Source organism: Nuphar pumila, chromosome 5 (assembly GCF_984573655.1).
Source record: "Nuphar pumila chromosome 5, dmNupPumi1.hap1.1, whole genome shotgun sequence".
Taxonomy (NCBI): Eukaryota; Viridiplantae; Streptophyta; class Magnoliopsida; order Nymphaeales; family Nymphaeaceae; genus Nuphar; species Nuphar pumila.
The window spans coordinates 24,426,552-24,442,698 of NC_143253.1; the positions used below are offsets into that span (position 1 = coordinate 24,426,552).

The 16,147-nt window shown below is 38.7% G+C and overlaps 1 protein-coding gene across 1 annotated transcript in view; it reads right to left on the reverse strand.

Annotated features, from left to right (window-relative positions):
- Window positions 1–896: 896 nt before the first annotated feature.
- LOC149837152 (DUF21 domain-containing protein At4g14240-like) overlaps window positions 897–16,147 on the reverse strand; it is a 101,746-nt gene continuing 86,495 nt past the window's right edge. Inside the window, exons 12-13 of the mRNA XM_090005851.1 lie at window positions 2,229–2,310; window positions 897–1,424 (exon numbers count right to left, since the gene is read on the reverse strand). Of these exons, the coding sequence (XP_089861977.1) occupies window positions 1,248–1,424; window positions 2,229–2,310 (259 nt within the window). The 3' untranslated portion in view covers window positions 897–1,247. The remainder of the gene's footprint in view (window positions 1,425–2,228; window positions 2,311–16,147) is intronic.

Genomic DNA, 16,147 nt, shown 5'->3' on the forward strand with positions numbered 1-16,147 from the left:
CACTCAGCCATCCATTCTATAAAAGTAAGATGCGTTCATCACGAGCATCACTGATGTGTTTCTAAAATTTTATAATTTTCAAAAATCCACCTCATGTCCCAAACTGCAAATGTTTGGCATTAAAATGATCATTTTAACCGGTGCAAGTATTACATCCAAAATTCATGCCAGACTTTGTTCCTCATTTTTGAACTAGGAAATAAAAAATTATGAAAAAAAACAAAAAAAATAAAGAAACTACACAAAATTACCTTTCCAACGATATTTAATTCGTTGAAAAATGATGAATAGACACTAAAATACAGCCCCGATAATGTTCTTAAAACAAAAGATGAAAAAACAAAAAATCTAAAAAAAATAAAATGAAGAAAGAAAGATGAGGACGTATCTTTCCAATACTATCAAGATCACCTTAATTTGATGAACTGATGAAAAAAAATGTCATTCGAAAGATAAACTGGTCATAGTTCCAAAGATTGTTTTGCAAAAAACAGTTAGATGTTTGAAAAAAAAGTTCTTAAAAAGATCTTTTTAAATTCAGATATTTACAAATTTGAACATAAGAGATAATATAAAAAATTAAAAAGTTTTTTAAAAAATACGTCAAATTACCCCTACAGTAAAATCATTTTCCGTTGAATTAATATTGCATGATGAAATCAGTAAAGAGCTCAACTCGAGGGCGATGGAGAGCCGTGACCTAGAGACGACCATAACCCTATAGTTATGCATGAAGTGTCGAACCCATGATCGTTTGCTGAGTAGACAAATCTGTCAATTTTTCAGGAGATTTTTGGTCGGGGTGATGAGGTTGGTTATAAAAGCTTCATCATGCTTGAGGTAATGTCTGCAGACTCGGGAGGGAAATGCGCACGATACACAGTCAAACTTCAATGTTACCCACAATAGCAATCAAAAGTCCAATAGAAAACTAAACATTCCTCTCCTTTCCAAGTATTCTCCATTGCAAGTCCTTCAATTGAAGTCATGGGATCGAAGGAACTCACTGTACAACATAAAGAACCAAAAATGAGAGATAACTGGCTTTCCATTCCTCCTAATAGAAATATACAAATAAAAGAAAAGAATTAAAAAAAAAACAAAGATAAACTCAACCCTGAGTTGCACATTGATCAGCTCATCTTATTTGATGCCCCATATGCCACAAACCGCAAACCATTTCTACAAGGAATTACATGATAGATAAAGATTTCTTGAATTATGAGGAAACCAGTGGATTACTGCACTTATGCTCTTCTCGTCCCCAGGAGCGACGGCTCAAGGGGACTTCCTTGGCTTCTTGCCCACTTCGGTTCTTGAGATCTTGCGGAGTTAGGTTCTTGGGATTTTGCTGAATTTGGTTCTTCATCTGATGGATTCTTTTGGACTGAGTTAAGCAGTTGGCCTTGTCTATTTTGGACACCCTGCAGAAGGATCTAAATTTCAGTCATCGACAGAGAAACAAAGATTATGGAACATGCAACAACTAAACACCAGGTCCAAGGGCTGCATACAATAGCCTCCCTAATTATTCTAGCTTACTACTCACCGTAGTCACCAGTATAGTTCTCGGCCATTTCTCGTTGAGGGATTTTATTACAGAGTTTGTAATAATTTTCTTGATAAAATATAAGGAAACAAGTAGAAAAGTTCTTAAAATACAAAAGAAACAAAGGAAAACAGGCTTAAAATATATAAAAATAAGAAAAAAATTCAGAAATCACACAAAAATATCATGACAATACCATGATATATATATTTAGGCAATATTTTGAAAATATCACAATATTTCGAAAATATCACAATACTTTCCGATAATTTCGGCTTACCTCAAAAAACTGATAATATCACAATATTTTCAAATATCAGTGTCTATGACACTGACTGATAAAGCATGACTAGCTGAGTGGAACCATCCTAAATGAGGGGTCTTAGGCTGTGGAGCCATCAGGGGTTATTCCCCATCTTGTATTTTTGGAGAAAAAAAAGATGGAAGTAAAAAGTGCTCTCAGCCAGCTATCAAAAGGTTAAGTTTTTTATTTTCCAAACATGCTTTTGGGAAACAAATGGTGAAGAGGAATTAATCTGTACCAGAAAGACTATGATGCCAAAGAATTAAACCATGCAACTCATTAGGAGCAATCATATTCAGAACATCAAGAAGAATAATCTTATTCAAGCCAGTTTAGAATCAAGGGATGCAGGGGACTCATTAAAGAATCACATACTCCCGTCTTTTGCCCAGTTAACCTCCGAGAAGATGGAGCTCGCGCAACAGATGAGGCTGCAGCAGCTGCTACAACACGAATCCTGCAAACACATCATATTCCAGGTTACAAGGTCTCAGACTATTTCAAGTTTCTACAGGAGTCTGCAGTTTCAACCAAAATAATGAAATTATAAAAAATAAACAAATATTATCAATTTTTTAACTCAAAATATGAAAAATCTGCATCCACCAATGTTCCTCTGTTCACTCACTGTAAAGGACATGGAACACCCATACTGTAGGACAAGATAACTAATCATGCTCATTGTACAGATGAATTCATCATTTGATGGCACAGAGGAGATATTACTAGTGCAATGCTAACCAATCATCTTCTTTAAATGGAAATAAGCGGGAAAGTAATAAGTTTAGCTAATGTAAACTCAGTTTTCTATTCTGCGTGTGAATTAAACAAGTCCATCATCAAATGGGTAAAGTCATGCAAGATTATTGAGCTGAAAAAAATCTAGATGATTTCGATAGCAAAACAGAAATGAGAAAGCAAGAGCAGAAAGCTATCACACTCTAGAGAAATAAGATGATTCATGCACTAATAAAGAACACAGCTTTACAGAACCAACAAAGAATAACTAGGATGGAATTAAAGCTATATGTTAAATGGGGTTAGTAAACAAGTCACTCTCACATGTGAACCATAGTCACAAATATCAGCCATTTTCTGAAAATCTCGGGATATCCCGAGATTTTCAAAAATCAATATAATACTGACAAAATGCATTGTTTTCAAAATGTCGCATATTTTGAAAACATCATTTTTTTATCCCAAAATTCTTAACTCCTGTATTTCTTTTGTTGCTCGGTCGCTTTGCTCCCTAAATGAGTTAGTTGTTTTTGTCCCTTAGCAGCCTCCAATTTGTTGCTTGGTAGCTTTGCTCCCTAACTGATTGAATTGTTTAGTGTTTGTTATCAATAGATGAGTGGTGACGTCCACTCCTCTATTGGGTTAGGCACCCATGTTATTAACTCGATATTCACATGTTTATATTTATAATGTTTTTTCTTATATTTTTAATATACCAATATTTTCCCCAGATTTTCCAAGAAAATTAATTTTTTGAATTTATCATGAGATTTTCCTTTGCTGAGAAAATCACGATAAATGAGATTTGTGACTATGATTTGAAGTTGAACTAAGGACAGGCCAGGCCAGAGTTTTATGCTAAATGTCATGTTGCACATTGATTTCACCATCTTCTATCGGGACAGGGAACTGAACCCAACACAAAATTTCCATCGTGCATGACCACTAAAAGCATTGAGTTTTTTTTCAGAAGTAATTGTAAGAGATGACATGCAAAGGTATTTTCATCATTAGACACACTAGGGGTAATCTGATCATTATACACTAGTGCAGGGAGAGATTGGTATACTTGTAATTACTCATAGTTTACATTATAGTCATAGTATATATTATGATGTTAAGAAGGTATTCTCGGGTCTCTTCTTCAACCAGCCAGGATACTCTGTCGCTCTCTCCTTCTCATCTATTGTCACAACTACCAGCAAATCTAGCATGGCATCAAAAGAGGAAGGTGATCAAAGAAATACCCAACAATCTTTTCTTTGTCTATTTTCTTGAAACTTCTTTCTTTTCTCCTACTTAATCTCTTTCTTTCCTTAAATCTTTCAACATCTCCATTACTTTTCTTAAATCTTTCAAGCTTTTTTTAAACTTTTGTTCATAAAAAAATCAAATCAGAAAATCCTTAAAACTTCTCTCTTGACATCTAGTTGTTATTTGGACTTCAGATCTAATCTAGTGTCTTGATAAGATCTTACTCCTTTTTATCCAAAAAAAAAAAAGGTTGGCATCACCTGCCATGCAGCTGATGTCAACAACCACTGGCAGTACTTTGCCTGTGTCTCTGGTTGGTTTTCTCCTTCAGCTGCAAGAGAAAAAGGGAAAGGTAAAAAAAGGAAGAAAGTGGGGAAAAGGCAAGACGGATCTGATCTTGGGTTCTTATTTCAGTTTATTTAAAAAATGTGCTCTTATATTGAACTTCCATGTTCTCTGAAAACAAATAGATCCCTTCCTTCGAAGCCTAGAATTGATGGGTCATCTCGATGGTAGCACGATTTCACCATGAAAGTACATGTCAATAGAGGAAGTTGATGAGAAAGGTGGACAAAAGTTGGCAACAAGACTCAATCCTTATCATGAGTAGGTGAAGAGTGATCAGACCACTGTGGCCTATGTGACACCCTCTCAATTGAAGTCCTCAATTAAGTCCCGGACAAATGCATTCTCGTGGCATGTCAGATCTCCTTCAGAAGTGGTTCATCCAAATACCTACTCCTCGAAACTATCAATTAAAAGAAGAATCCAACAGTCTACGTCAAGGGAGCATGCTTGGCATAGAGTACCTCAACAAAATTAAGACCATTATCCATCTGTTAGCTACTGAATGATAGTCTCGTTTCAAACCAGGATAAAACCATTCAGAAGCTTCAAGGGTTAGGACCATATTACAAGATCTTCAGCACCATGGTCACTAGACCAGTACCACAATCCTCTTTTAAAGAACCGCCTTCTATGATACTATGGTATGATTCTTTATATATGTCCAGTATGTCCACCATTCTTAGAGTCAACATACTCATGAAATGCTAGTCACTAACACTGGTGAGGAAGGTTCCCGTTATACAGGGAAAGAGGAAGGAACAATTTTCAAGGTGGACGAGGCAACTATAATGCTGGCCAAAGACTAATCCTATTGCCTAATGCTCCTCCATCACTAGACCAGTACCACAATCCTCTTTTAAAGAACTGCCTTCTATGATACTATGGTATGATTCATTATATATGTCCAGCATGTCCACCATTCTTACAGTCAACATACTCATGAAATGCTAGTCACTAACACTGGTGAGGAAGGTTCCCATTATACAGGGAAAGAGGAAGGAACAATTTTCAAGGTGGACGAGGCAACTATAATGCTGGCCAAAGACTAATCCTATTGCCTAATGCTCCTCCATTTCTTCAAAAAAGTTCATGCAACATGTGGTCTACATAATATTATAATCATAATACAGAGTTTTGCCCCCAATGTAGGATCCATTGATCAAAGATTTTATAGCATGTTGCCCACGACCATTTTATTGTCTTTCATGCCATATGCTACTCCTTCTGCACCACACGTTGCCTAACTATTGCACTTTCAGCATTGAATGTATATAATGGCGAGGAGAGTGGATGGTATCTTCATTCTAGGCTATATCATATGGACACTTAGCATATGTATCCAGTTTACATACGACACGACACTCGGACACTTCATGAACACAATTAAACAAGGGTTGAACACAGTTAACATTGTGTTATTAACTTTATCTATTTTCTTTTATGATCTTGATTACTTATTTTGTATTCACCTGAATTCTTTTTCTTTTAAATTTGACACACCAACTATATAGTCATATTACATTTCAATTTTAACTTAGTTTTATTATTTAATGTTTTTACTTATAGTGACTTAAAATTGTTATTCAAGATTTTCACTTGAGATAATATTCATGTTTTATTGCTTTAAATCATAGTCACCAGTATTGTTCTCAGCTTGTGCCATTAACTTTATCTATTTTCTTTTACGATCTTGAATACTTATATTTGTAGTCACCTGTATTTTTTTTCTTTATCAATTACATTACATTTCAATAGTTCTCTCCCTTCAAGAGATAAAAAAATCACTCACAAAACTATAGAACATAGGAACATGGATGCACCTTACAAAGCAAGAAGGGGCTGTGCTACTTTGTTTGCAAGGATTTCACGCTAGTCATGAATCCCTAGCTTGGTTCCTGGGATATCTCGACTCTTTTTATGATGATGTAAAGGTCAAAAACAACTCCCCTTGGGGAATAAGGAATCGATCGTCAACGTCTTTGGTGAAAAGAAGTCGTCATTGGGTCTTGGACCCAACTTATGTATATGCAGGATTCGACCCGATTCGTGTACCGGATCGGGTCAAGATCTAATTTCTATGCAATGTAATTTAAGATGTCATTAGAGGGTATTTTCGTACCCTAGAATTGTATATTGAATATATACTCAATAGAATGGAAGACGCAGAGGATCTGACGCCTTTTCTCTGCAGACTCTTCTTCCAATATCTCGTTCTCTTCTCGCTTGCACAGGTCAGCGTGAAGACCCTTTTCGAACATGGTATCAGAGCCAGCATAACTTTCTGGCGTGAAGAGCCGATCCCTTCTCCTCGTCGACAGATCTCCCCTTCACGTCGATAGGTCACCCTACTGGAGACTCTGCTCCATCATCGTGAAGAGTCGACCCCTTCTCCTCGTCGACAGATCTCACTACCATCATCGTGAAGAGCGGACCCCTTCTCCTCGTCGACAGGTCACCCTACTCCTCTTTTTCCTTTCAAGTTATTCTACTATTCTCCAACGTTGCCATCTGTCGACAAAATCTCCTTTTTTCTGTCAAGTTATTTTAACGTGGATCTGAAACCCATCCAGATCTGATATTACATTCTGTGTTTTGTTTCCTGCTGTCATCTTTCTTCACGCTAAAGCCGAACCAAGTTCTGTTATTTTCTTTTCTCTCACGTGACCTGCTCAGTCACGGTGGTTCTTCTGCTCTCGTTTCTTCTTTCTAATCACCTGCATCACGTCAATCTAAACAAAGCCGAACCGAGTCTCCCCTGTTTGTCCCTCTTTTCTATTTCTTTTCATTTCATCTCGACCCTTTTTGTTTGCACGAACCTTTCCCATTCATCCTTCATATCTTAATATTGTTTCAGATTCACCGTCTCTCATACACAATTCTAAAATCATATATTTAATCATTTGCTTTCATTCCCTATCTGAATATTATCTCCTTCCTTATCAAAGTTAAACAAAATATCCCTAGTCCAGACATTAATTTCTCTGTCCTAGTCCTCTCTTTTCCCAAGCTTTCAAATGGATTCACCACATCCACAGTCAGGACTTTCCTCCAATTTCCATGGCCAATTAGTATCTGAAAAACTGAATACTGGAAAAGACAGATTGTTCCTTTTATAAGGAGTCAAGACCTCTCTGGTTATCTAGATGGATCGGTCTCACCACCGCCAGAGTTCATTTCGCAAGAAAACACAGACGATAAAGGGGTGCAATTTACTGTTCTTCTCAAAAATCCAGAATATCTTGCTTGGATAAAAAGAGATCAATCATTAGTGGCATACATCACTTCAACACTCTCACAGGATGTACTTGTAGTCATTCCTGATGATTGCTCTGCTAAAGAACTGTGGGACAAGCTAGTTCAGACATATTCGCAGATCTTTGAGGCGAGAATCATGTTTCTCAAGCGAGAATTTCAAATGTTGAAGAAAGATTCAATGTCTATTATGGAATACCTGAATAAAATGAAAGGCATCATGGATCAGCTAGCCATTATGGGATGTCTAGTCAGTGATAAAGATAAGGTGCAGCAAGCCTTGAGTGGACTGGGGCCAGACTATCATGTTCTGATGATGACTTTATTGTGTCTCCCAGAGCTTCCAAAGCTTGAAGACCTTCGTGCAAAGCTATTACAGTATGAAATGACTCTGAAAGGATCTTCTGATGACACTCATGGGTATTCAGGAACCCAAGACGTGCTGGCCACAGGGATGACTTATGGTAAAGGTAGAGGAAATTTCTTTCGAGGAAAGGGAGGACAAGGGAGAAATAACTTTGGGGGTCGTGGTATACTTCCTACGCCCAATATACAATGACAAAGACCTATTCCCACCTGCTTTTTATGTAATAAGAAAGGGCATATTAAAGCAAATTGTTGGTTCAACTCTCAAAACAAGAGAAAAGCTCCACAAGCAGAGGCTAGGAGGGATGGAGAAGTAAAATAGTTGTTGTTGGCAGCCTTGGCAGGGTTGAATATGAAGCAAAATGATAAAGGCACTTGGTACGTCGACTCTGGAGCAACGACTCATGTCACGGGTGATGCGGGTAAACTCTTGAATCTCACTCCTTATGTTGGTAAGAATAGCATAGTCACAGGAGATGGTTCACATCACTCCATCTCACATATTGGAAATGCCATTATACCCATGTCCAAGTCCTCTCTTAATCTTTCAAAGGTTATTCATGCTCCTAATATTCAGAAGAACATTGTTTCTGTCTCAAAACTTGTTGATGATGTTAATGCTTTAGTTGAATTTACTCCTTCTGTTTATGTTAAGGATCTTCACAAGCGGAAGACATTCGATGAGGGAAAAAGATGGAGCAACATGTACGTCTTTCAAGAAGATCCTTCCTCTGTTCATTCTACCCGTTCATCCTTGAAGCCTCATCAACACCAATCTCTTGCTCCTTCTGATTTTATGTTTGCTATTTCTGAATGTAATAAGCCAAGACTTTGGCATAGTCGTCTAGGTCATTGTGGTTGTCATTTTATTGAAAAGCTTGTCTCGAATAATCTCATTCCTAAATCCAGTCTGAGTTCAGAAGTCACTGATATAAAGTATTCTAGTTGTCATTTATGTAAGAGTCATGTTCTGTCATTCAATCCCATTAATAAGAGAGCTTTAAGGCCCTTTGAGGTCATATGTTCTGATGTCTGGGGTCTTGCCCTGATTGTTTCTCCTTCTGGTAGTAAATATTACCTTATTTTTGTTGATAGTTACTCACGCTATACTTGAATATTTTTCATGAAGCACAAATCAGAAGTTTGTGGATTGTTTCAGAAATTTCATTCATTTGTTCAAAACCACTTATCTACCAACATTCTCAATTTCCAATGTGATGGAGGAGGTGTATTCTCCTCTACTGACTTTGTTAGTTTTCTTCAACATAACGGGATAAAGAGAAGAGTGTCTTGCCCACATACACCTCAACAAAATGTGATTGCTGAGAGGAAGCATCGACATATTGTTGAGAGTGCAATGAGCATGATGCACGGGAGCAATCTTCCTGTAGCTCTATGGACTGAAGCTTTTCACACCACGGTTCATGTGATAAATCGACTGCCCATGATCATTTTAGAAAATAAGTCACCTTATTTTTCTCTATTTGGCATTCAACCCGATTATCACGAATTACTTGTGTTTGGGTCTATTTGCTATGTTCACATTGACAGCTCATTGAGACATAAGTTTCAAGACAAAGCCTTAAAGTGCAGATTTGTGGGATATGTTGAAGACTATAAAGGATATAGGTGCTATGATCCATTGAGCAAACCCATCAAAATATCGAGAAATGTAGTTTTTGACGAAATGAATTTTGATGATCAGTCGACTAATTCAAGCCTTTATGTTGTTAACTCAAGTCCCAGTGTCGAGGTATACTATCCATGGTTAAATTCAGAACTCTTCTCCAATGCTAAGGAAGACTGCCCAGCAGACTGTAGTCAGAAGGAGATATATGAAGAATCAACAAATGCAGCTCAAACAGAAGAGATTGTCAAACAAAACCTGGAGCCAATAAGGTATAAGGGTGTTGTGTACACCAGGCGTGAGAAAGAGACATCACCCACTTCTTGTACAGATACGGGTCCTCTTGGTCTCGCTCCAAAGACACTGGATATCAGAAGATCCTCACGGACTCGACATCCACTTGACAGGTAGGTAAGCTATAAAAAATTTTCATTGGATTTTCAGTTATTCTTGACGTCCATAAATAAAGAGGATGAGCCACTCATGTTCTATCAAGTTGCAAGTTCTAGAAGATGGGTTGAAGCAATGAATGAAGAAATGGAAGCCCTACATGAATGTGGGACATGGAAGATTGTGCCTAGACCACTAGATAGAAATGTCGTTGGGTCAAAATGGGTATACAAGATAAAGTATAAACCAGATGGGAGCATTGAAAGGTATAAAGCTAGACTTGTAGCCAAGGGATTTACACAAGAACAAGGACAAGACTTCGATGAAACTTTCAGCCTTGTTGTTAAGATGCGGACCATTCGCATTGTGTTGAGTCTAGCCATTGAACATGGATGGACATTGAGCCAGTTAGATGTAAAAAATGCATTCTTGCATGGGGATTTAAAAGAGGAAGTCTACATGGAACAACCCACTGGGTATGCAGAACGAGACGCCAAGCAGTATGTATGCAAGCTAAAAAAGACACTCTATGGATTGAAACAAGCTTCTTGTTCCTAGTTCGAGAGTTTTTCGCTGGAGATACAAAGGCACGACTTCTCTCGGTCCTTTCTGGATCATTCGTTATTTATTCACAATGAACGAGATGTCACTACTCTTCTATTGATATATGTAGATGATATCATCATCACAAGGAACTGCAAAGGTCATATTGAGAAAATAAATAAGTTAAATCAGAGATTCAAAATGAAAGATTTAGGGGAGCTGCGATATTTCCTTGGAGTGAAAGTTGATAAAAGATGTGATGAACTCACACTTACTCAACACAAATACATGTTGGACATTCTCAGCAGGGCAGACATGAAAGATTGTAAGCCGTTAGCAACTCCAAGTGTCATCCATTAGAAACTGAGTTCTAAAGAAGGGGATATATATGGAGATCCCACTAAGTATCGTAGCATAGTCGACATGCTGCAATACATAACCTTCACTAGACCTGATATAGTATATTCGGTCAATCAGGTGTCTCAGTTTATGCATGAACCTCATACATCACATATGGAGGCAGTAAAACGAATACTTCGTTATCTGAAGGGTACAATTGGTGATGGACTAGTATACAAGAAAAATGAATTAGATCCAGGCGGCGGTCATGAGATCATTATTTATGTATTTATGCTGATGCAGATTGGGCAGGTGATCCAGATGAACGACGATCAGTATCTGGTTATTGCAGCTTAATTGGTTCGAACTTGGTATCTTAGAGTAATAGAAAACAAAAGGCGGTTACTAGGTCGAGCACTGAGGCTGAATACAGATCGATGGTTGCTGCCACTGTTGAGGCTACATGGATAAGACATCTCCTAACAGAAATGGGAGAACCGATTGCTCGGTCACTGCTATTGTGTGACAATCAAAGTGCCATCAATATGTCCTTCAATCCCATTCATCATAGTCGAGCAAAGCATATTGAGATAGATCAACATTTTGTTAGGAAAAAGGTTGAAGAAAAAGAGATTGAGCCCATGTTTGTGCGAACTAAAAAACAAGTTGCTGACATTTTCACCAAAGGGTTGACAAAGGACAAATTTTGGTTTCTGAAAGGCAAGTTGTTCATGGTCCAGGACCATGCACAACTTGAGGGAGGCTGAAAAGAAGTCGTCATTGGGTCTTGGACCCAACTTATGTATATGTAGGACCCGACCCGATTCATGTACCGGATCGGGTCAAGATCCAATTTCTATGCAATGTAATTTAAGATGTCATTAGAGGGTATTTTTGTACGCTAGAATTGTATATTGAATATATACTCAATAGAATGGAAGACGCAAGGGATCTGATGCCTTTTCTCTGCAGACTCTTCTTCCAATATCTTGTTCTCTTCTCTCTTGCACAAGTCAGCGTAAAGACCCTTTTCGAACATTTGGTTCCCGCCAATCGATTTTCTGTAGGAGAAGGAGGTAGCATGAATCCCCTCTTTCTTTGTTTAGAAGAGTAGTGTGAAGAATGGAAGAAAGAAGAATAACAATAGCAAGTCGCCTTGACTACTCTTGCCCTTCCTTGGGTTCGTAGAATCAGGTTTGCAATTTACAACGGAGGAGCCACCCCCACCTGGCAAGTGGCCATGGGTCATAACGCACTCTTTGCATCCCTCCCCTTAAAAAGGGAGATGGAATACGAGATTCTAGTAACGTCATGGCATTTCAACTTAGCTTTTTTTATTTGATGTTTCTATTTATAGGGACTTAACATTGTTATTCAAGATTTTTCACTTGAGATTATATCTGTGTCACATTAATATGGATGCAGGAGCGGGACACAATGCAAATATGCTTGGTATGATACAATAATTTTAAAAATTAGGACACAAGGACATGGCCATACACACATAGATGTATGTATGTGTGTGTGTGTAAAACAACAATTCTAAATCACTATAATTAGGAACATCAAATAATGAAAGTTGAAATTGAAATGTAATGTAATTGATAACAAATTTTAAAAGAAAAAAAACTCAAGTGAATACAAAATAAGTAAATAACATCATAAAAGAAAATAGATAAGTTAATGACACAATGTTGACTATGAGAGAAACTTGTTTGACTACTACATTAAATATCGTATTGTGCCCGTGAAGTGTCCAGTGTCGTGTTGTATCATCACGAGATACGCATGCCAAGCGAAGTGTCCATGTGACATAGGGTTATATTCATGTCTTATTGATTTAAATCATAGTCACCAATATCATTCTTGAGAAATTCTCACCGAGGATTTTTTTTTCTCAAAATTTTTCTTACAAAAAGTGGATTTTCCTGAGAAAATCTCTGAAAAACCTAAAAAAAATTAAATTTGAAAAAATACAAATGACAATAAGAAATGTCATGTATTGTTTTTCGTGCAAAAATATAAAGAAACAAGTTTTTAAAGTTTTTAAAATATGAAAGAAACAAAAAATAGATAAACTAGGCTTAAAATATATAACAAGAATTTTTCAAAAATATGGCAAAAATAATGTGATATCACAACATTTTGTATTATAGTGATATTATGAAAGTATTGTGATATTTTGCTGATATTATCAGCTTACCTTAAAAAAGTGACAATATTGCAATATTTTCAAAATATCTGCTATATCGGTGATTATGCTTTAACTTAAGAATCTGCACACATTTGTATGTTTTTGTATACAGTCATGTCCTCTTGTCCTAATTTCTGACAATTGACATGTCATACCAAGCATATCCCCATTATGTCTTGTACCCACATCCATAACCATGTGACAGTTCTTGAGTTGCTAATCTTGTGTTTGGAGATGCTGGTAAGTTTTTCTAAACTAGTCTATTATTGAGGAAAAGGAAATGTTATAATTGGTGATAACAAACCATAACCCATTACACACTTTGAAGATGTATGTCTAGTTCTTTAGGTTCATTGTCTTAATCTAAAACCTTCTTTGCTCCGTAGTTCAAATAAAATGTTTCTATACCATAACTGCTTGTTCAAAGCAAATTTTATGTCACTTTTTTACCTACAATCGGTTTTCATGCAGGATCCATGCATGAAGAAGATGTACGCTGAAATAGTATGACATGGGAATCTCTATTGTTGAAAGAGGCTCTAACCCATAGTTTTACTCTCAATTCTAGTCAAAATCTCTATAAGTTGAAAGAGGTTCCAGTCCATAGTTCTAGTCTCATCCTAATTCAGTCTTAGTTTCAGATGTTAATTGTTCTAGTTTTAGAAAGGATTGTTATGATGTTTTGCATATATGCCTTTATCATTGTAGTCTCGGCAATCATAAACTTATATCCAATGGCAAGGTTCATGTAAAGAAACTATGCTCTCAAGGTCCTTTATGCAAAGGTTTCTAAATATGCAAAAGTGTAAGACTCATGCTTTTAAAAAAAAATGTTTTGGATCCGACCGGATCCGGGTCTTTACCCCCCCCCCCCTCGGTATTCTATTTAAACCCTCGGGGGGGGGGGGGGGGGGGGGGGGGGTCTTTTTAACGCAAACCCCTCCCTCTGAGCCTGCCCCGACTCTCCCTGCTAATCTGACGGGACCCCTCTCTGAGTAAGACGCAACTCCGACCCTCCCCCCCCCCCCCGGAGTCCCCCGACTTGTCGGCCACCCTCCTATCTCCCTCTCTTTGCTCGCCGGAATCCTCCCTCCTCGACTCTTCTCCCCTCGACCCACCCTCACCGGAGAACCCCTACGCCATCCTGCTCTTCCCGTCTCCCCCTCTCGCTCGCTGGAGCCCTCGTCACGCTGACGCAACAGGGACCAGTGTTGCCATCCCAATTACACTACTCCCTCTCTCCCCCCCCTTCTCTTCTCTTTGATTAACGTCGGGCAAGAGGGCGTTGTCCCTCCTGCCCTCTCTCTCGTCTCCCTGTCGATCCCAAGCAGGAAGGCGCCGCCCCTCCTGCGCTCTCTTGTCTCTCAGTTAGCTCACGGCAGGAGGGTGCCGCCCCTCTTTCCCTCTCTCGTCTCTCTGTTAGCTCAGGCAGGAGGGGCGGCCCTCCTGCCCTCTCTCGCCTCTCACTGGCTCCCCTTCGAAGCCATCCCCTTGCCCCATGCCGACTCTCCTTGAGTCACCTTACTGAGTTGAGCTCGGTTTGAACCGAGCCCAGCCCAACTCTCTCAGCTGAAGGACCGATCCTAGGCTCGGTCTTGTCTGGTTTGGGAGTCAGACCCGACTCGGCTTGGTAGCCAAGCCCCTTGTTTCCCTAAAGGGGGCAGCAGCCGTTCCGACAGGCCGAAAGTGGGTAGGCACCTCCTGTGGCACCCCTCTCAGCCGAGCTGAGCCTCGACAGGGCCAACCCCTAACGCACTCCCCGCCTTCAGCAAGTTAGGCGCTGCCGAGCTGAGCCCGGCTAACACCGAACCCAGCTCGGTTCACCCTCGGGATGAGCCCGACTCGGTCTTAAACCGAGCTCGGCTCAGTCAAGAGGCAACATTGGGCTGCCTCTTACTTGGCTCAGCCGAGTTGAGTTCGGCACAATCCATCTTTTTGGTACAGAGCTTAGCTCGGTTCGGTCGGCTCGAACTGAGTTCGGGTTCGACCACTGTGACACAAACATTGCATATTTTTTGTTAAATTAAGTTTGTTGCATCATTCTTTTTCACAGCATGATAAAATATCTTTTAGCGCACCACATTGGCACAATGGACGAGACACGCTAATCAAGGCACGAGCCCTTAAAAACCTACGCTCAGAATCATCAGCAAGTCCGACCATCTCCCATGTAGGAAAAAGTTGACTAAGAGAGCAAATGACAGAATACTTCTAACTATATATATGCTTTTAACTCAAAGACGCAATTTTGCGTATTTTTGTCTATTTAAAATTATGTCATTTACTTTGTCGTCGTTATGTGCACAGGCTACTGCTTACGCAATTTATTTGGCCGATGTACGATTTCGTATATCGTGTATTGCATACGCAATTTATTTAACCAATGTACAATTTTGTACATCATGCATCGCTTACGCAGTTTATTTAGCTCTTATTTAGCTCGATGTGTGGTTTCACACATCGAGTCTTGCTTTGATATATATATGTATTTTATATATATATATATATAACTTTGAAAAGTAAGCAGTTTTGCGTACTCCTACCTACTTTGTATTACGCTTGCATTTAAAGACGCAGATTTGCGCAAAATTGTTAAGTCTTTAAAAAAAGGGGAATTTCACATGCGAGATTTCAAAGCTCGTATTATTCGCGGTTTCGAAAAGCAAAAACGAATATTTGGCGTTTGCATATTCGCAACCAAGACTTTCCCTCAACCCTGCGTATCGAAAAGGCTTCGACTGTGTAGCCCTAAGTAGTACATACGTTCGATCCTTTGTTTTGGCATCCGAAATGGCTCGAATATAACTGGCCTAAAGCACGAGACTTTGAGATTTCTAAATGATGTTAGGGTTTCTTTATGAGAAAATGATATCCTTCTCATCGTAACAGTACTATCAAACATGCACGACATATTAGTACTATGATGATTGGTTGAGAGGTTTATGGTAACCTTATAGCGTGCAAATGCACAATGATAAAAAAGAAAATTACATAAATGGTGATGATCGCGTTCACAGGCAAGATGCTCGAGTTGGTTTGAAAGACCAAAGCATGTAGAATGGGTTGTCAATTAAAATAAAACCTGACATATTCATTCATCTCTTTGGTTCTGTCAAAGGAGATGATGGGACAATACAAAAACTCTGATGGATAGGTTGTTAACAACTACGCTCCTCGGGTAGCAATTGAACTCGATATCCTCGGTCATCGGAGTTAGGGGACTGAGCTACCAAAACTGATCCT